Below are 21,198 nucleotides of genomic sequence, written 5' to 3'. Positions count from 1 at the left end.
CACTTCTGAAAGAGAAGATAGATTCATTTAAGCTGTTCTTAATAGCTTTTTGCTACTACAGGCATAGGTCTAAAGGTAGTCCATGGAATTACCAGTCTGGAATTAGGATGGGACTGCTCAGCCATCTAATACTGAGGCTGCAGTGGGAATTGGTGGGTTCATACAACTAGCATATAAATTTTGTTAAATTTTCAGAAGTTTACAGAAATATTGGTTTCTGGTATGGACACACTCTGGACAATGACTGTACTCAGCCAGTAGTCCGCAATGCCCTCCCTCAGCTGTATGCTTTTTCTGACACGGCTTTTAACGAGATTGAGTGGTACAGGGTAGCAAAAGACCTGTCTCACAGTACATTTGCATTGAATTTACTAATTGTAGGTGGTTTCTGAAAGGTTTACTTTCTGATCCCTGCTTGGTAAGCAAAATGAAGGGAGCCTGAGAATTTCTATTCTAGGCAGGCTGAACTCTTCCTCATAGCCCTCCGACTCCAACTGCTACCTGCTTTAGAAAAGGGGGCGAGGAAGAAATACCTTACTGCACTTAAAGACCAGCAGCAGCCCCAAGGAAGCTGCCAGCACTCAGCTCTCAGCACCTCAGGATTAAGGGATGGGGACAAGCAGCACTGGAAGCTCTGTGGTTCACTCGCACAGCTCCCAGCCACAGGAGCAACTGGCCACATGCATCCTCACTGGACCTGGGCCCAGAACCACTTGAAATTTCTGCACAGGTAGGAAAATTAAGTTGGGAATTCAACAAAACTTGCTTCCTGTGGTGTCACAACAATTACAATCCTATTTAACTTATTTTTTTCCTCTTTTCTTCCTACTCATTTTTTTTTTTTTCATTTTCACATGTTCCAATAATATATAATGTCTGGCGATAAAATTCTGTCTGGATAAAATTATTCCCTCTCTCTTTTTGTTGCTCACAATGCTGAGAGTTTAAAGCCTACTGAAGGATTAAAAAAATAATCTATTTGCTGTCATGATATCAAGCTTATCTACTTTATTTGGGCAGTAAATACACTTTTTGTGCTACCTGGCCCCACTCCAGCCCAGTCCTATTTTGGTCTAATAACTCTGATGAAAATAAAATAGAATTTGCTACTGCCAACCCTGTCTTGAGGGGTTTATGCTTCTGCAAATAGAACATACAACTTGCAGAATGAGAGCAGGAACCTCTAAAGAAATACTTAAGTTTGACAGCATAGAACCTTAGAGCATCCGGGGTGTGCATTTCCCTAAGAAAAAATCCCTGCATGACCAGAGGAAATGTCACAGTTCACACCATAAAGTATTCTAGGCTGGAGAGCCCATGGACCAGCAGGATGCAGGGGGCAACTGTAAAGGTGACATACCCTGGACAGCCCCTTTCCAAAGTGCAGGTCCAGAGTGCATTGAGATGCTCTGGAGGCTATGGCATCACTTAATCTTATTGGAGAAGGGATACATCTCTGATAATGTGGAGTAGTTGTAGTGTTACAATCAGACAATAGCTGAGCATGTTTGGAGGTATGTGCATATGGCAGTCACCAAGCTTAAATAAAGCATGCAAAAAAGCACGTAGGCATAACAACAGATTTGATTGTCATCTTGAGCTCAAAAAATAGGCTGTGTCACATAGGGGGAAAAAAAGTGAAAATAATGGTGAAATAATGAAAAAAACACTTACCCTGGAGTCCTTTTCCAGGTGAAGCTTGTGTTGAAGACTGCGTCTTCTCCTGGCCTTGGCAATGCCATTGTGATAAAAGAAGTAACCAGTATCTAGAAAAGGGAGCTGAGGAAAAGAGAGAAAAAACATCATGAGGTTATTGGCTCCTAACAAGGATGACATGGAACATTTTTACCTGTGAAGTGACTCGGGGGTCTGCAAAACAAGACCAGTGAAGTTACACCAAAGGGCCCAAGGCACTCTTGAGAATGTCACTTCCAAGTTACTTTTGAAACAGGTGCCCATCAGCAGTAAGGGTCTTTGCTACAGGCTGAGGATGTGTAACTTTACTTGCATACGCTTGGTACTACTTTCACCTGAGGTTTAAGGGCAGCAGTGCCAGTATTTCTGAAGGGCTTCCCAAATCACATCAGGACAATTTCCTACTTCCTGAGAAAGCCAGAGTAAAAGAACAAAATGAACTTCAAATGATTTGAAACTATCACAAACCATCCTTCAGCAATAAGGTGTTACACGAGCGCTTTCCTCAGCCATTATAATGCCCTGACCTGATGCCATAAGCAGTAAGGCAAAAAGCAGAGTGATTTCCACTCTCTGGTATTTGGAATTTCTTCTGGACAATTTAAAAATGGAATACAGAAAGAACACCAAGAAAACAGACAGACACCTGCACAGTGTCAGAGTGGGAGCAGTCTTTCACAGCTTTAAGAGACAAACTTTATATTTAAGACATTTAGGCAACAACCAAACACCTCCTGAGGGCTTTCCAGCCCACCTAAGGCAGGTGCCAGGGAAGGACGATACTCTTCCTTTATTAAAAGCACCTCTCTCTGCACGATTGGCAGAGAGCAACCAGAAGGCTAGCAGACACTTCACTTTGAGAAAGCGAACAGACATTTCCTTAAGAGAGTACCATACCACTTCCAGAAGTCAATTAGAAAGCCCCATTTGCATCTCAAGTTCTACAGTTTTTCCTCATTCCAATTTAACAGGGACAATCTGGCTGAATGTTTAGATCTAAGCAAGTAACTGCACATTCTTAAGCTAAGCTTCTACTTGTAGAAGTTGGGAAAAAAAAAAAAAAAAAAAAAAAGGAAAGGGCTCTTGTTGTGAAGTTACATGTTAATGCTGTGAACATTTCAACTTCAAACATTAGATTTCCCTGCATGTAAAGTAATTACTTAGAAGACATATTCCAGAACCACCGTGACAGCCCTGTCCATCTCTCTTTTATTGTCTATACTTCATAATAATGTAAACCTCTTAGCAGGAGCTCAAATTTCTTTACTGAAAAGGTGAGGCTGAAGTCTAGACAGAATATTCATTGTGAAAACCTGGCGTAAATAAGGGCAGCGGGACCTTGCTGTCATAAAATAAATTCTATTCCTCTATACAGGTATATGCAGTTCACAGATATAATTTTCCTGCCATGAAATTATCTCCTGTTTCATTACATTTATCTGTATGGCTGCTGCAGTTCTGCAAATATATTTTGGCATTTATGTGGAGTGGCGTGGGAATGGAAGTTTCACAGTGAATTCTGAAAGTTTTACATTTGGGCACATTCCAAAAACGACTACGGTCTTCTTTCTTCTGCAAAGCCTTCTTTTTAGGTTATTTCAAACACTCAATATCAATGAAATCAAAGCATTTCATTTTTACTTTTAAAATTAAATTTTAAATTCAAATTTTAGAATTAAATATTAATACAAAGTAACTTTAAAAAAAAAATCAAAGCATTCTGTTCTGATAAAAAGTCCTGCTTTTATGCATATAGAAGGTCAAAAATATTTCATCAAAATCATTGTGGTCCCTTGGAACTGATTTGCAGGGGTGTCTGGAGAGCTTTTCTGGGCAAATAACCAGAATATTTTGTATCACCTCCATACACATGTGAAAAACAACACAGCTGAGTCAGAAGGAGAAAAGAGACCACAAAAAGCTCACATAAGTGGCCACAGAAGTCTCCAACACCTCCCACCTACCCACACCAATTAAGGCTCAAAGTCTATCTGGTTTTATCTCTTTTTAAAAACAAAACAAAGCAAAACAGGTTTGTGTTCTATGTTTAAAAAGCCTAAACCTGGTGTCTTCACCAAACAGACAACAGGGTATTTCCATAATACAGAGTTTGTCAATAGGTGTGACTTTCCAGAAAATGGCTCTTCCCCTGTGTAGGGTACATTACACCTCAAAAATAAGCAGGAAAAATCTTAGTAGTCAGACCAGTGAAGGCTTGAAATACATCTAGCTGTGCTAACCATTACTGTGCAGCAGAAGCTGCGGTCCAATTTCCCCTCTAATTCTCTCAGTGCAGTCAGGCTGCTTTCCCTCTTTGTATCTCAGTATCAACCACTCAAATCAATGCCAGTCAAATATCAATCTTCTGTTCTTCCTTTAAGGAAAACTCTGAGCACTGCTGAAGATGTCTGGAAATATATAACATGTACTTGCTGTCCATTTTCAATGTAGGGCTAGTTTCTAGGAGCAATTAGAATGAAGAAATCTATTTTATAGTGAACTTTTAAAATCAATGTGTTCAATTCTGGCCATATGTGAAAGCAACTACAGTTTGTATCACAGTGGAAGAGACCAGATTAATGGATAAAATTGTGGATAAGCTCGACTCACTTATTTCAGACTCTTCCACTTTTCTCACAAACGTCCCAGTAACCTTTGGGAAACTCAGACATTTTATGATTTGCAGTTTTCACTCTCCCTCAATGGAGTTAAGGGAAGGTAGACTGGAAGGGAGCTAAGTGAGGCAATACCTGACACAGAACATGATCAAACACCACAAATGGTGAATACTTAATAGCAGAAACCAAGAGATGGGCAGGAAGAAACTAATCTCTTCAGTAAATCCTTAAAATTAATTAATTTGCTTGCAGGAGAAGTCAGATGCCAGCAAAGTGCCTAAGATGTCGCCTACTTTGATGAGGATTTTGCAGTGAAACCTGTGAATAGCACAAGCAGCCACAGAAGTGCTCCACTTTTGATGAGCTCCTGTTACTGGCCCCGTAACTTCTCCGCAGCAGCCAAATGCCAGGACACAGGGACCTCACAGCAGGGTTCATGATCCTGCTATTAGCTTCTCTGGGAGGTGAGCACTCATTAGGAGCTCTGCAGAGCAAAATGGATGCTGAATGCAATGAGGTGAAATGAAAACAGAAGGGCTCACATGCGTTAGAAGCTCCAAAGATTCACCAGCAGCAGCAGCTACTCTGTAATATGCTCCTTGTAAAGCTGGGACTGTATTTGAGTAAAATCCCCTTTCAGCAGCAGGCTGTGCACGTAACATGGAAGAGTAACGCACTCAGCCTTGTGGCTCAGGCTTTCTGTAAGACAGGAACAAAGCTTCCTGCCCTCACAGGAAAATTAGCAATTATGTAAGATAAATAATTACTGGAAAGCACTTGAAAATTAAAGTAAGGAGGATTATTAAGAGTTAGGAGAGGGTCTACAATTGCCTTGATGTATAAATATGGCCCAATACAAAGAAGGACTCCGAGAATCTCAGGAATTATGGGCACTTCGTTACTTGCCATAATTTGTATAAAATTACAGTTGAAAAAAACAGAAGCAAAAACAATCACAAATTCAACACAGAAAGGGGAGCAATACATCATACATCAGCCCATTTCCTCCTTTTCTTTAGCTTTGAAACCACCTTGATGAAGTACTACTTAAAGTAAAGATGAAATCCCGCTTAACCTCCTTCCTGAGAAGGATGAGGACCAGAAAATTACTTTTAAAATTTCAATGCTCAACTAAATGGAAGAAAGAAAATAACTATTTAAACGGGAGAGTCTTATCTGGAAAGAAAAATGGCTAGGATGTACCATTCGGTACATAAGGAATCAGGGAATGCTTCATGTCGTGCACTGTTTCAGTGTACCTGTGGCTCTGAGGCATCTCTGCTTTTATCAGATGACTGCTGCGACAGAGCTGTCCAGGTGCAATTATTATTGAAATAAAAAGAAGATAAAGCCATGGTTTAAAGGCAGTCTGCTGCTGAGCCCCTGGCTACTCATCTGCTCCAAGAAGGAAAAAGCAGGCACAGGGCAGCCTCTTCCCCATGGGGGCCTGATCCAGGACAGGGCAGCACCCAGCTGTGACAGGGCAGATGGCTCCCATCCTGCTCTGTCTGCTTGACCGAGAAGGTCCAACTGTATTTGCAGGCTTCCCTTGCACAATACACAGTGGCACCAGGCTTAATTTTGTCTGTCTGAAAGCAAAGGACATCAAGATCAGCTGCACAGCAATGCCAAGGTTCAAAGAAAAGGAACTACAGAAAGCCTGACCTCAGACCGTCCCTTGCTCTAAACTGGTAGCACCTAGGCCACCTTGGGCACAGCTAACCCTGATAACAACTGCAAAAGCATCAGTGTAATCTGGCCAGGGCATGTCTGTAGCAAATGTGTACTGAAGCACCAATAAATGCTAAAACTAGAAGCTTAAAAATACTGACCAGAGCTGCCAGCAGGATCAGTGTTTTACCTGGCACTCAGTGAGAGGTCCAGAATTCACAGCCTGTCAGTACTGTTAAGAGGTGACAGATACAACAACGCAAGCCTAAAGAGGAACCTTGGCTCCCAGGCTTATCTTTCACACCAAGTTTTACTGCCTCACTTTAGGGGTCTATTTTGCAAGTCTCACAAGCAAATTATGGCACACACAGGAAGCCCAGAGCAGATCAGACAGCCCCAGCCTATTTTAAGGGGACTGATCTCTCCCAGACTTCACAGGCAGCCTGTCCTGCTGCATCATGTAAGAGCATCCTTCCAGTACTCCGTGAGCTTCTCGTCTCGCTTCCAGTGGTTTCTCCTTGATACCACATCATCCTAAAGCAGCTTACCTGAACCTACTACTAAGGTTCCTCGCCCAAGTTACCAGTAGAGCCAACAGTCCATAACAACTTATTCTGAACAAAATATTTAAAAAATGCAACGTCTAATAACAGTTACCCCTGGGTCACTGTTCTTAATCATCACTGAATTCAGAGTAACAGGAGTAAGATTCACAAGAAGTCCTTATCCAGGCAGGCTTTCAGAGACCTTCCTTGGGGCTCCTTGCCTGCACCAATACGGGGCCAGGCATGTGGGGACCCCAACCAATACTGGTGCTGAAGAAACCCATTGTCTGCTCAAAGGAGAGAAAATAAATAAATAAAAGATAATAAAAAAAAACTATCCACTCTCAATTTAAATAATAATTTTTTAAAAAGTACACTAACACAAAGCATCTCTCCTCCACAGAGCACAGCTCCTGACTTTAAAAGGGGCCATAAACCCACACAGGTGAGCTCTTTCATCCCATTACTGCTCAGTAATTACACCAACGGAAAATGCAGCCTAAACCTGGCACAAGTAAATGTGTTGGGAGCCTTTGCGGGCCCCACAGGCCCCACTCCTTCAGCTGCCATCAGAGTTGAAGTGCAACAAAGTGCCTCACAGCAGAAATTAGAAACCTTTTAGAAACCTTTTCATCCCAGCCTCACCAAATGCACTGAGGATGCTTATAAATATTCAATATGAATTTTTCAACTCTCTTTCTCTCATTTTCCCTCACCCCAATTAGCATTAGAAATCGTTTTACTTTTAAATACACAGATGGGAGCCCAATCTGAAGTCAAAGGCACTCACTCACTATAGCGACGAGGAGCATGTAAGAGCAGAGCCAGCTAGAAACGCAGGCAGCCCGAGGCATGGAAATAGCACAGAACAAAGCCCAAACGAGAAAGGATTAATTCAGTTGTTGGTGGAGGAGAAGTGCAGCACAGCACAGAGGACTGAAGCTGTGCCAGAGCTTGCTCAACATGAAATCCAGTCTGCTGTGTCCCCAAGGCCGCAGGCAAGGATTTCACACTTTCTCATTAGTTTGTTATAATTACTTAGGAGCCTCAGCCGAAGGAGCTCAGGTGGAGCTAAGGATCCACATGTGCTCTGAGCTGCCCAGGAGGCTGGAGCAACCAAGCCAGGCCCAAATGCTGTGACTCAGTCTGCCTGGCCCACTTCACATTGCACCTGCTTCTCCGTCCAAGTAATAATGAAGCCTAATCGTGCTTATCTTGGCAAATCGGGCACGTGAAGGTGTTATCCACGGCTTCAACGCTGCCAAAACGTAAACCTCCTATTAAAACATCCCTCATGCAGAGGATGATCTCTGTGAAATCAGGTGATTAACAGAGTTCAACATTTCTCCTACAGAGTAATTCAGAAACGCCTGGCTTAGTTACTTAGAGATGTTCTCGGCTCTGTTTCACGTGCATCCGATCACCTCTCAGGGGAAGCAGCTACTGGCAGCAATAAGACAGGATTGTGACTACTTGGTTGGAGAACATTGATCTGTTCTTCCTTTGTCCTGAAGTCAATAGAAATATTGTAATACACATGGTAACAAGGACATGTTATTGTTTTTTAGGATATTGGTTATCCTGTGAGAACATGACAACATTGCTTAAAAGTTATATTTAGTCTTTTTCAAGCCAGCAATCATGGTTTCCAATGTTCTCTGAAGTGTTTCCTCTAGAAACATGATACAGTCAGGTGTGTGGTATCCAAAGGCTGCAGAATATATTCCTTTGGATTTTTTTTTTGGAAGTCCTTTTTCTAGTTCTTTTGCACACAGCAACCACGAGGTTAAATAGTCCTCCTGATAGCTGGACATGAGTAAATGCAGATAAATAAGCAGAAGAAATTGAACCAGTTTGGGGCTGGAATTATGCTTACATGTCCAGGATGTCCATGGGGAATTCGTCTGAGCTCCCCAGACAATTCACAGCAAAAAAAAAAGAGACTTCTTTCAGAGCGTGATTCATCTGACCTATTTCAGGTGGCCACATTAACTGAGCAGAGCTGTGCCCCAGGAGCTTCTCTCTTGCTCCAGAGACCATAAGAGAAACACAGCTACGTGCATTCAGGTAGGTCGCTTCTGATGTTCAAAGTCTAGCTCTCATTTTCTCATTAGTTTTGTTTTCACACTAACTCAAATAGTGCTTGCAAGTGCTTGCAAGAAACTGCCCCATTGGTTTGGCTTCAACTTTGTGATACTTGGAATTTGATTTGCCATTGAATGACTCATTGAGGTTTAATGTTTTACTGTATTTATGTTGCTGTTAACTTTGTCACTGAAGAGCTTCATCCCACAAGCATCCAAAAGTCATCAGCAACAAGGTTGGGGATTTGCTGTTAGTTTTATCAGCGAATTGGACAAGCCATTTCAGGCTTTTAGAAGAGTCATTCTAGCTTATGTGAATGGATCTGTGCATTTTAGAGTTTTATCCATTACTCCCCAGTAACCATAAAACACATTATTGATTCTACCACGTGCATTGCTGAATCCAGCCTGAGCAGGATACTCTTCAGGTTTAGAGAAGGATGTTCTTGCTTACACAATAACATTGCACTGTCTGGATTGATCCAGATCATCATTACTTGGAGCTGCCGATTGTTACTGTTGGGTGGAAAGGCTTAAATGAAGGCCTAGCAATCATTATGCCCTCATATGTCTTGTGAAAAGAGGAGCACCTCAGGCAAGTCCAGGCACTATGTTTTATGACCACAGGCCAACAAAATTTTTACTGTTCACACTTGTCTCCTATTTGGAGCAATGGGGTAGTGCCTCTGGATATCCTAGCATTCTTTCAAGGCTCTTCTGTGTTTTCAAAGCACCGACCAAGACGGTAGTGTTTTGTGAAAGCTTTCACACCCCAAATATCCTTCACACCAAGATCATTCTATCCGCAAGCTTTTAATTTGCTTCTTCCTTTTACAATGTTGCTTCTGATGGTGGCAATCTGCTGCAAGACAGAGCCAGTGCTAAGACACCCAGGACATGAGTTTTCAGCTCCTTGCAGCTCAGCCCTGGCCAGTCTTCTGAGAATCTGTGCCTCTGAGATGCTGGGCAACCCATTTCTACTATTTTTAGTAGAATTTCAGGCAATTACAGCTGTAATTGTCTTGTTTCAGTTGCATGTAAAATGGTATGGTCTAATAAGTACTTGTTTACTTATCTTATTTATTGATGGGATTCATTTCATTAATGTTTGCACAGCACTACTGAAACTATAAAACACCAAGTGCCATTGTCCACTTATACTAATGGGCATGTCTAAACGTATGTATCGGGTACCTCTTTGGCAACAGGTACTTAGTTAATATTTTAATACCTTTAAATAATACATGATGGAAATCTCTTCTTCATATCAGCACAACCGCCTTAGGGAAAAGTCACGTTATAATAAATAACTTGACTTAGTTACAGTCTGCAAATTTAAGTTACCGTGGTTTATTTCTAACAAAGCTGGTCCAATACTGCTGACAGCAATTAGCACTACTAGCAAAGGTTGTTTTGCCTCCTTCCTGATCTACAATGTAGCTCTGTCCTTTTAAGCACATAGCCAAAAAGACTGACTACTCTTGTCACACTGGGACCTGGTGCAAGATCAGCTCTAAGATCACTGACATAAAACCATGCAATAGAAGTTTGTTATTTCTGAAACACAGCACTAAGATAGAGTGTGCCCCTGCTGAAAATTACTGATACTTTTACATCTCAGAGATGGAGAAGGGACAAGACATGGCTACTCACAGACACCCTGAATTTCAGCAAAGCACTTCAGCATCATTTTTTGATCTATGTCCATGCAGCAAAGAGTGTAGGATAAATGTGTGCAAGTGCTCAGCTAATGTAACACCTAAAAGCAAAGTCATGAACTCAAACTCTAATGAAGTAGTCCTACAAAAGCTGCTCAGGCCAAAATTAGTTGGTTACTGACAAGAACAACTCAAGAAAGCACAGAAAAGGTGAATTGCACTAATGCAAAGATGCTAGTCCTTCCTAACACTTAAGGAAGATTTGTAGCTCTTTCTATACAACCCCTTTATTCTTTTCTTTTTTCTCCATGTCTGTTTAATGCTAGGCTGCCAAACAGTAGCCAATTGATAGAAAGTGCTTCGCAGGGAGGTTTCTGTTGTTAGACCACACTGAGGACGCCTCCCAGTTCCCAGAGAAACAATCAATTCCTGGAGAAAAATATATGCTTTATGGGAGAGAAGCTGATAGACAACAATCAGAAATAAAACTGTCACATTAAAGTACAGGAGGGCATGCTGTTTTTTGTTGTTGTTTTTAAAAAAGACATTAAGGTAATAGGCTTGAAATGAGCAGTTCAAGGAAGCTTTAAGAAAAACATTTTCAATGGTGCCAAGGAAAACAGGAATCTGAGGGCACTGCTGTTTTCCTTGTTTTTGTAGTTCTTGACTACATTAGTGGAAAGTCACGGTAATTAATCCCTGCTGGTGGAAGACCCCATTAGACATGAGTTTTACCGTTCCTCACACCACTGTGAGCTGGAGACAGCTCACCTCAGCTCCAGCACACCACAGCACGGTCATCACTTCGCAACTTGCTGCTCTCAGCAGGTTCAAGAGCTCTGCATTAGATGGTGCATAAAGGAAGAACCAAACCTGCCCTGAAGTTAGTGGTACCAATGAGAAAAGAAGGAAAAGAGCACCACCACCTCTTCCCCTTCCTCCCAGGACCTACCTCCCTGACCTTTCAGGCAGCTGTGCAATGAGCTTAGTTATTGCCAATTGACAAATGACAAAAGTTTATTGCTGGCAGAAATTGTGGTCAATCCAGCATGTGCTGATATGTTATCATTCTTTATTACATCAGCCAGGCAAGGCAAATATAGGTTTTTAATTAATTACTTAGCATGTTTCAGCATTTAGAGTCTGGAATATCGGCTTCTCTACTGAGGTACGATATTTTTAATGTGAATAAAATATGCTCAATGTTCAGTTCAAAGGGAAGAAAGGGGATTTTTACAGAAGGAAATTGAGTGACTTAATCCCATCAGAAGGAAGAGAGAAAAACATCCATATCTGTTCTGTCTGGACTTTATTCTGAACTGTATTTAAGTTGTATGAGAAATGGAATGGTTTTAGTGTGAAGATCAAACATCAGATGATGTCCAGACCCCCAACCATCATTCCACCGATGTTAACAAGTGATTTTTTCAAACCTGCAAACACGTTCAGGTTCCTATTTGTCATACTTCACCCAAATTCAGAATTGTTGATTGTGTTGCGACTGGCTCAGAGCAACTTGTAAATCGCTAGATTTCCTCGACACACATTTCTAAAATTAATTGACACAGGGAAGCACAAGGTCCCTGTGGGGACTGGTTAAGGTTACAGTGAATTCACCACGTCTTGGCTGTAGCTAAAAGCCTCAAGCAGAAACTTCTGCTGCACTTGGCATTGCACAGTAAGTGACAAAGGCAGCAATCAGCTGTACAGCTGATTTCAGACACACCAGTTAATTTCACCCGTGTTTCATACAACATGGACAGGCAGAAAGGAGGATCCTCTGCCATCAGGACAGGGGAGCCTATATCCCCCCTCCTTTTTTATTTTACTACCCATCTAAAATATTCACCTGTTTAGCCCCAGTTTGATACCAAATATGCTTCTAATAGCGTGCAAGTTTCTCTACTTAATAATAAGTAAATATATAGCTGTTGGGCTTTAGTTTTCACAACGTGGTTGTATGCTCTAGGAGAAAGCAGGTCTGGCACGTTACCCTTTTACTCATCAGGTAAGCAAATAACCCAGTTCAGTCAGGAGTATCAGGAACGCGCTTTTGCTGACTGGTTTGATGCAAACACTGAGGTCACTCTTTCCATTTGCTTTCTGTGGACAAAGTAGTTAAGAACATAACATTTACACAGAAGTGTTGTTTGAGAAGGTAGATAACACATGACAAAGAACGTTACATCCCAGTTCGTTTCGTGAGTGAGCAAACTAGGACCACCACCACCTAGTTTAGTTTATTATCCCTGTGTGCAGATGGTCCCTTTTCAGGTACGTGCTCACAGGACTTGCCAAACACAGCCAGAGCTCAGTCAAGTTTGCCTTTTGAGCAACTCAATGTCCTAGGTGGATTTCATGCTGCCTGATAAACTGCCTGAGGTGGCCATACTGAATTTCGCACAGTAACAAATTCAGCTTTCCCTGGGACAGCTCACTGCATCCCAAAGCACAGCCCAGGAGCTCTGAGCTGACATAAAAGCTCCATTTCAGTGGTGGAGGGTTAGCTTTCCCAATGAACTTACACGAGTTAAACACAGAGCTCTCATCAATTCACAGCAAGAGCAACAAGACAGCAGATGACTTCGGGTTGCTTGGAGAAATCCCCTCCTGACAAATAGCCGAGCAGTTCGGCTTCCTCCCACCAGAGGCCAGTGATAGATGGAAGCACCGCGCTGCTCACGGCAATATTTATAGCCACTGCATAGCCAGCGTCCTGTAGAGACCTGACCCATTTAATTATTTGAAAAAGTTGAAATGAAAAGAAAGATGAACAGTGCTTTCTGATGACTAGGACAGCACCACATGACCAAGGTAGACTTCAGGTCCACACACCACAGCAGGGTCAGTCACTGCAGCTCGCATGGAAACTAGACACCCGTCCTACAGGCTGACCTGCACAAGAGGGTTTCCTAGGTATAATATTTTAATAAGAACTGATTGAATTTATCACTAATTTTTATCGGTTTGGCTTGATTTCCAGCTCACAGAATTTTCCATGAACACGCTCACATCTCTGGGCTCACTAACTGAAACTATCTACCAAATAAATTCTCCATGCATTTCTGCAACTTCTTGTGAAGTGCTTCATGACAAGCATTTGGAACTTGAGTTGCACAGATTAATTTTAATTGGAATCATTCTAAAGATGGATGAGGGCACAGGTCACTTGCAATAACATCGGGAATCCCACAGTTCACCTCAGTGCTTTCTGCAAGAACCCAGCCTAGCAGCACAGTCAGCCTCTAGGACCATTTGCCTGATGATAAAAAGATGCCAGGGATGCTTCAGGTACTCAGATGGAAGCACTTTGAGCTGGGAGAGGATTGGCAATGTATTTATTTTGGTCTAGGGATTTGATCTGGATTTGAACGCCCAAGCTAGAAACATAATGCTCTACCTCATGCAGAGTAACCTAAACCATCTGGTTCTGGCTGTCACACAGCAATAAGATCTGTCCATCTGGCCTGATCCCAAAAACCAACCCTCTGAGACAGCTTACTATTGCAAAAGCAGTTATCCTTTTGTTGAGCAGCCCTGAAGCCTCAGGGCTGGGGACAAATTTGGCTTTGGTGCAGACAATAGGAACTGATATCCATATCACCTCTTAGAAATGGCCACCAGGCTGCTCTCAACACCTGGAGACCCTGCCCAGAGGAATGCCAGCATCAAGCAGAGTCCTAGGCAGACCCACAGCATAAGAGGTCCTAAAGTTAAACGTGTGCAGGCAGCCAATATACCTATGTGATGGAGCAACCAGAGACAGCATGAGAGTCATCTGCTAATGAGCTACCTGGGCAGAACTAGGAGATGCTAGGCTGACAGCAGGGTGGTGTAGTCACAGGCAGTGACACCATACTAATACTCATTGTTTATCTGTCGGTAACGTGAAAATCCCACTCAACTATATATTCCACAGCACGGGTCAGAAATAGCTAAGTGGCAGACCCGAAGCAAAGGAAACAAAAACAAGAGATCCATTTCCCATATGCTAAATCTGTCTCTCCTGGTGCAAAACCTGAACCTACTCGTGTGGCACAAACCTCCTCATGCCATCATGGAGGAGAGAAATAACAGGGAGCTGACATCGTTGCATGTGACACTTTAAAGGGATTTCCCAAAACTAGGAAAAGGAGCTTCACTACTGTGAGGAGAAGCACTGGAGGGCAACAGCCTGTTTCCTGCCATGAAATTGCAAGAAAGAACTCCTTATGGCTGCTCTGCTGGTTGCTCCTCCTCATCACAGGTACTCCCCAGAGAAGGAACTGTAGGAAACGAGCTGGGGGGTTTCTGGGCATTCAACCTGAATGTGCTGGCTCTGGTCTGGTGCGCAGGCAGCTCCAGCAGGAGCCTGCTCTCCCTTCCATGAGGCACGAGGCACCACCAGCACCCAAGCTTTAAGCCCTGATGCTCCTCAGCAGCATAAGGCCCTCACACCCTGAGTTGCATGTCATGGCCAAAAGCTGCCCTGGTACCTCCACAGCGCACCACAAGCAGCTTTCATTGGGCAATGCTCGGGCTAGGCCACAGGCTGGCACGCACCACGCTGCTCTGCTGTTGGGATCACAACATTTGGAAACGCGGCTCACTTCTTCGTATGTTTTCTCTTTCTATTTTTCTCCTTGACACTGGCAAAACTAAATGTAATTTAAATGAAAACAAATAACCACACATCCCCAGTTGGGCTGCAGCACAAAGAAAACAAGCGAAAAAAGAATTACTAGCAGCACATTTCCTGGGTCTCTACCACATGTGCAATCTTGCCAATGAGTTCAGGCAATATGGAATAAATAAAATTATAAATGCAGGCAGCTTTATAAACAGCTGCAATTTTGTACCTTTGTGTTTACCGAGCGGTAGCTCAGTTTTACAAAACAAACTTATCTGTAAAGGTAAGGTTTAACGTGCGTGTTTTGCCAAGGAACAGAATTGTTCCGCGTATTCAAAACAGTAATAGAGCAATTACAGCAGGGACCAGTAGCAGGAGAGTCTGACCTTCTTGTTTTACAGTCGGAATAAATGCTATGAGAAGCTGACAAGGTAATTATTTTAAACCTCATACAGAAGGCTCAGCACCAACAAGGAATTGGTTTGGGTCCTGCTAGAGGAGGAGCTCGACAGGTACTGGCTTGGGGATGTACTTGAGTGTGGGTTTTACATTCTTCGTGTTGAGAGCTTACAGCTTCTGCATGCATAAGCGAGTACATTTAAGTAACGTGGGATTTTTTTTATTTAGCCAGCCAAAGTCCTTGCTCCTGGGGCTGTTTCTGCATCCAAGGCAGAATGCAAAATAACAGAAAAAAAAAAAAAAAAAAAAAAAAAAAGGCATGAATTTGAGGGGAATACGTTATTTCCACATTTGAAGCAATCTCTCTACTGTCACAACATAACTCTGACTTAACTCCACAAGCACTGCTCTCAGGTGTAACAGCCAGGGCCCGCTGACACACTGTCTGCACTCCACATGTGAGGAACCCACAAGGATCCTCCAAACCCAGCTGCTCTCTCTGCAGTTCCTCAGCTCCTGCCTGCCAGGGTTTTTCTGGAAAAGGGAGAATCCATCATCCCCCAGCAGCGTGCCTTACCACAGCAGGATCAAACTTTTCCTAGTAGAAAATTGCTTCTTCCTCTTAATTTGAACACATCAGCTCAGAGACTCTCTTGGAAACTGGAGCATTCTCTTTATGGTGAGGAGACCTATTGGAATCTCAGCAGCACACTGTTAGCATTTGCATAAATTTACTTTTTCTTATCTTAGTTACATAAAATTGCAACACTCCTAGGAAAATAAAGCTTTTGGTTTCCTTACAAAATTTACATTGTACCTTCCATTTCTTAAAAGGTTTTTCTGTTGCTATAATGAAGAATTCCTTTGTGTGAACAAACATCTTTTCCTCTAGGTCAGCAGAAGACACAAAGCTAATTCATTATTAAACATGTGTTAGTGCATGGAAATGCTGCAGTCTGAGGCTTGACCTCGAGTCCTCAGGCTCCAGAGGGCCCATGTGGGAGGCTGGGCTCTCATCCTCTTTGGATGGGATGCCCCACTGCTGCAGTGTCCGTTTCCACATTAGATGCAGAAGACAGAGGCTACCAAAGCAAGAAATTTGGCTCATGTTAGGTCTTGCTTTCAGTAAATCTGTGTTTATGCAATGTAAAACCACCCAAGCTCATGGTCTTTCATCCAGAAATTCATGGCCAGCTCCAGAAAGCTTGGTCCTTAACCAGCAGCCTCCTAAGCAAAAATGGCTAGCAGAAAAGTCACGGTGGCAAGAGTTACCTGTTTTTTGCAATATTTAGAGGGAGAGGTGACCAGGTGATAAATATATCAAGGGATAAAAAAATAGACAAAATTTAGGGCACATAGGATTCCTTATGTTTTGAAATCCAAGTTTGGTCTTCATTGTAAAATCTAAGGCCACTGAACACCAGCCTTTTAAAATCCTTCACCTCAGTGCTACCAGAAGGTGATCATTTAGCTACATTGGCAATTGTATCGGCCTCAGTGTTGCTGCTGAAAGGGAAAGAGATGTCTAAACTCTGATCGCAGTTATGAGACCTTTCCAAACGCTTCATCCAACTCCCCTTGGTAGAAATGAATTTAGAATGGCAAGGCAAGATCAAAAAGGGCCTTTTTTTTCAGCCTGCATTAAGAAATGTCTTCTGGTGGCAACTGTGCCAGAAGGAAAATAGAAAGAAAAAAAAAAAAAAAAAAGGTGTTCCTTTCCTATTTCTCACTATTTAAGATGATGTAGCTAGGAGGCTGCCTCCTGACTGCTTGAATATGGTAAGACTAACCATGTTAAAGAACATGCTTTATCACTGTATTTGTTTCACAAGGAATAGAGAGAATTAACATTGGCATGTACAAATTGATTAAAAAACTGCAAACGTTAAAAAAAAATCAAATAGCACATTTAGAGTTATAGAAGCCTCTACTGGGGATTAATTCAAGGAAGGTTAAAGAAAAATTGGCCAGTGTTTTTGAGACTGTGTCTCATGGTAGGGTTGTAGATCTAAATGCAGACACCTGTTTACGTGAGCACTGAGCCCCTTTTAATCAGTTCAACAGGTGCTGAATTTAAAGCCCACATTTCAGCCCACCTGAAATCTTATGGTGGTTTTAGAACAACAGTAGGAAACTCGGCCAAGGAATCAATTAGAGAGCGCATTGCGCAGTTCATAACATTAATCTTCAAGGCAACGTTTCCCCTCGCATTTCTGCAGAAATCATGTTATTAAGTAGCTGCAATATGTACTTGTGCTGCTTGTTTGTTATCAGGCAAAGCCATGTGCACTAAAAACGTGTAATTCAACAATCAGCTCCCATGAGGTCATGTTAAAACACACCTATGATACATCACAAGTACAAAAGCAGTCCCTCTCATCCACATCTTAAATCCACCCAGACAAGAGCTCAGACTGCCCTTGTGCCCCTGCTGGGAAAGTACCCGCGCTGAAACAACAGCGATAGTTACAGCTCTTCTCCACCATGGGCACGGGGAACTGGATTGGCTTTAGGTAACTAATTCAGTGTATCACCCAAACTACGCGTGTGGTTAAAGCATGCAAAGCATCACTTCTCCTTGCAGTGTAATTTGGTTCCTGATATTTTCAGAAAACACGGGCAGTGTATCTGTCTACACATGGTCCTCCCCCAGAGGGTGCCACTAACAGCTCTGCTTCCATATGCGTGTGTGCCCACGGTCAACTTCTTGCGCTGTCGGTACCCCCATGAAAGCTGAGTCTGCAGACTGTAAGCTGAGAGGCCAGACAAGCCTGATGACAGCGAAACAGATCAGGAGGCTCTTCAGTACCAAAGAAACACTGGAGTAGATGGCACAAGCTTTTATTGACGCCCGACTATTGCCTCCCAACCCCTGTTACCCACTTCCCTTGCAGATTGCTATCAGGCTCTAATGGATTATGCTCTGACACAGCCAGCTGAGTGCCAAACCCCACGAACTCTTCCCGTTCCCTAAAATTGCTGCCTTGCAGATAGTAGGGTGCTATTTTCTCTCACACTTGTGGGGGCGGGGTGGGAGGCTTTCGAGCTTTTCAGGGACCGGGATGATGTAAGCTGGAAACCTCTTGGGACAGCATGTGCATGGTACGGGAGCCACAACCTCCCCTGCCCCCCTGCACCTCACGCAGATCATGCCACAGCTCTGCCTGGCTTCGCTCCTACAGACACCCAGGGCAAGAACAGCCCCCGAGGCACACACTGGGCAGCAGGTACTCTCCTCCCGCACACCCAAGGGACTTCCCTCCAGCTCTCGCTGGGACGAGCTCCAAGATTGATTTCCGTGAGGAATCTGTATGCCGCCTAACATGCTCAAGGAGCCCTGGGGAGGGCACGGCGGAGGGGAGAGGACTGTCACAGCCCGGAAGCAGCACTTCTTCATCCTACAAAACCCCAGTCTCCTCCCCGCATGGGTCATGGGATCATTTCTAAGCATCTAGAAAAAGTAAGAAGAAATTCAGCTCTGCAGCAAGGTACTCTCCTCTCCTCCCGAGGCCCTATCAGACTGATATCCCCAGGGTAGCAGGGAGTGCTGACAGAGGGTAATAAGAAGGGAAAAGCATCGACCAAAGAGCCATGTCTAGGAAGTTTCATGTAACAAGACCTAATCCCCACTACAGACCCTTTCCCAAGGGCAGCAGCAGCAGCACAGCTCCAGCACTACTGGGACAAGGCTGTCAGCCCAAAACAAAGGCATCTTATCAGCAGCAGGAACTGGCTGCGGTCAAAGCAGCGCTGATCTTGTCCTCATTTCTCTAATGAGCCCCCAGCGGAGTTGAGACAAGGCAGCCTGAAGGAGCGAGTCTCACTTCACATGTCTTTGAGGTAGAGATATAGGCATCTCCTTAAATCAAGGGCTTAAATCACTCACTCAAGTTCAGCATGCAATTCCCATTCACTTCCTTGGAAGTCAGAGCAGTCTCTCATTGCATAACTACCAAGGAAAAAAAAAAAAACAAAAAAAAAAAAACAACAACAACACACACACACCACAAAGCACCAAACAAGCAGCAGCAGCAACGCTCACACAGCCTGCTCTCCCTCCACGCTCCTCCCAGCCGAGTGCTGTTGGGCATTAAGGCTTCCAGGAATTGTCCGGAACAGGGCACTCCACCAACCTCTCCCTGTACCCCCCCAGGTCTGGCTGCACCCTGAAGTATTTAGGGCTCTGCTCGTTACCTACACGGAGAGGTCTGCAGGGCTCCTCAGGAGCCGGGCAGAGCCTTCCTGTCACCGCAGCTACTTGGGGCTTCCTCGGGAGCCCAAACAGCCTCCACCAGCACTCGAAGTTTCCCAACTTGCATTAATTAGTGGCAGACACCGAGCGCTTACCAGGCTCGACACCCAGCGGCTTCCTTGGCTTGGGGACGCCCTATTTCTCCGTGAGAACAGCAGGGATAACAAGGAAGCCGCCCGCCTCACAAACTTCAGTGCCGACCCCCAAAAAAATCTTCCATTTACACGGCACGCGAGCTCTCCATGGAGATGCAGCTCCAATTCTCGGCGGTGCTCGGGGCGGCTACGGCTCCAGCCGGGCTCAGGAGATGCTGGGGGTGGAGGGGGAGGAGAGCCCGGCCCCGCAGGCTGGGAGCTCGGCGGGGCTGCTCCCGCAGCGAGCCCCAGGGCAGCGAACTAACGGGGGGCACGGGGGGGGAGACCCCAGCTTCCCAGCCCGAGGAGCGGTCGCAGCGGCTCCGTCCCCGCTGCCCCTGACCCCGGGAGCGGCCGGGTTCCGTCCCCTCCCTGTCCCCGGGCAGGTCCAGGAGCGGTCCCCAGCTGCTCCGCACCCTCGCCGAGTCCCCCCTACCCCCCCACCCCGTCTTTTACCTTGCGCACCCCGCCGAAGCCGTGCTCCGCAGCCAGCCGCTCGGCCTCCGCCTGGCCCCCGGCGTGCAGCTCCACCAAGAAATGGTTGGTGTAGACAGCAGCCCGGGTCGGGGAGCCGAGGAAGAGCAGGAGGAGGAAGAGGAGGAGGAGGAAGGCGCCTCGCAGCAGCAGCAGCGGCGGCCCCGCCGGCATGGCCCCGCAGCTAACCCGCAGCCCGCCGCGCCGCGGGGAGGGCGCCGGCAGGGCGAGGCGGGGAAAGCGGCCGAAAGCCGGGGGGGTGGGGGAAAAGCGGGGAGAAAAAGGTGGGGGGGGGAGGGAGGGGGAACGGGGAAAGATTAAAAAAAAAAAAAAAAAAAAAAAAAAAAGAAAACACACACACACCCACCAAAACCACCCCACCGGGAGGGAACGGGGCGAAGCCGAGCGGGAGGCGGGGAGCGGCCGGGCTGCGGGGGCTGCTCCGGGGGGCGGGAGCGCGCTGCCGGCTCCGCGGCGGCTGGAGGGGGGGCACCCGCCGGGAGGGGACATCGCCGCGCTGCCAATCGGGGCCGAGCCGGCCCCCCCGGTCCCCCGAAACCCCCCCGGTCCCCTACAGCCCCCCCTCCGTTCCCCCCCCTATTCAGGGGGGCGCCCCGAAGGGAGCCGGGGCTCAGGGAGGTGCCCGGGGGAAGCCCCCGGGGGCGCGGACACGGGGTGGGCACGCATGGGGGTGCCCCGCGGTGGGGCTTGGGGGGCACAGGTAGGCAGGGACCGGCCCGGGGGGCTTTGGTGGGACAGCCGGGGACGGGGGGGTGGCAGGGGAGGGGAGTGCTGTGAAAATAACCCGCTGCTTTCACAGCTCCGAGGGAGGGGACGGAGTGGGGATGCTCACGGCAAGGTGTGTGCCAGGCTGGTTCTGCAGCTGGCGGCGGGGATTTGGCTGCATTAAGTGAATCCTTTGCTCGGTGTCCCCTGGGGAGGGCTCGGGACACAGCCAGCAGGGGAAGGCAGGGCCACCTTGCGACCACACGGCCACGGGGTTGCTAGAAGCCAGCCGCAAAGGACCCGGCCGAGCACCCAACTTAAAACAGTCCGGGG

The 21,198-nt window shown here is 45.4% G+C and overlaps 1 protein-coding gene across 1 annotated transcript in view; it reads right to left on the bottom strand.

The window, feature by feature from the left end:
- PCSK2 (proprotein convertase subtilisin/kexin type 2) overlaps positions 1-20,313 on the bottom strand; it is a gene marked incomplete at its 5' end in the record, with an annotated part of 100,261 nt that extends 79,948 nt beyond the window's left edge. The window contains 2 exons of the mRNA XM_084283476.1: positions 1,675-1,779; positions 20,122-20,313. Of these exons, the coding sequence (XP_084139602.1) occupies positions 1,675-1,779; positions 20,122-20,313 (297 nt within the window). The remainder of the gene's footprint in view (positions 1-1,674; positions 1,780-20,121) is intronic.
- Positions 20,314-21,198: the final 885 nt, after the last annotated feature.

The sequence above is a fragment of the Netta rufina genome, assembly GCF_964035555.1.
Source record: "Netta rufina genome assembly, chromosome: 3".
NCBI classification, from domain to species: Eukaryota; Metazoa; Chordata; class Aves; order Anseriformes; family Anatidae; genus Netta; species Netta rufina.
Note: the sequence above shows the minus strand (reverse complement) of the source record. Positions and strands in the feature narration are given on the sequence as shown.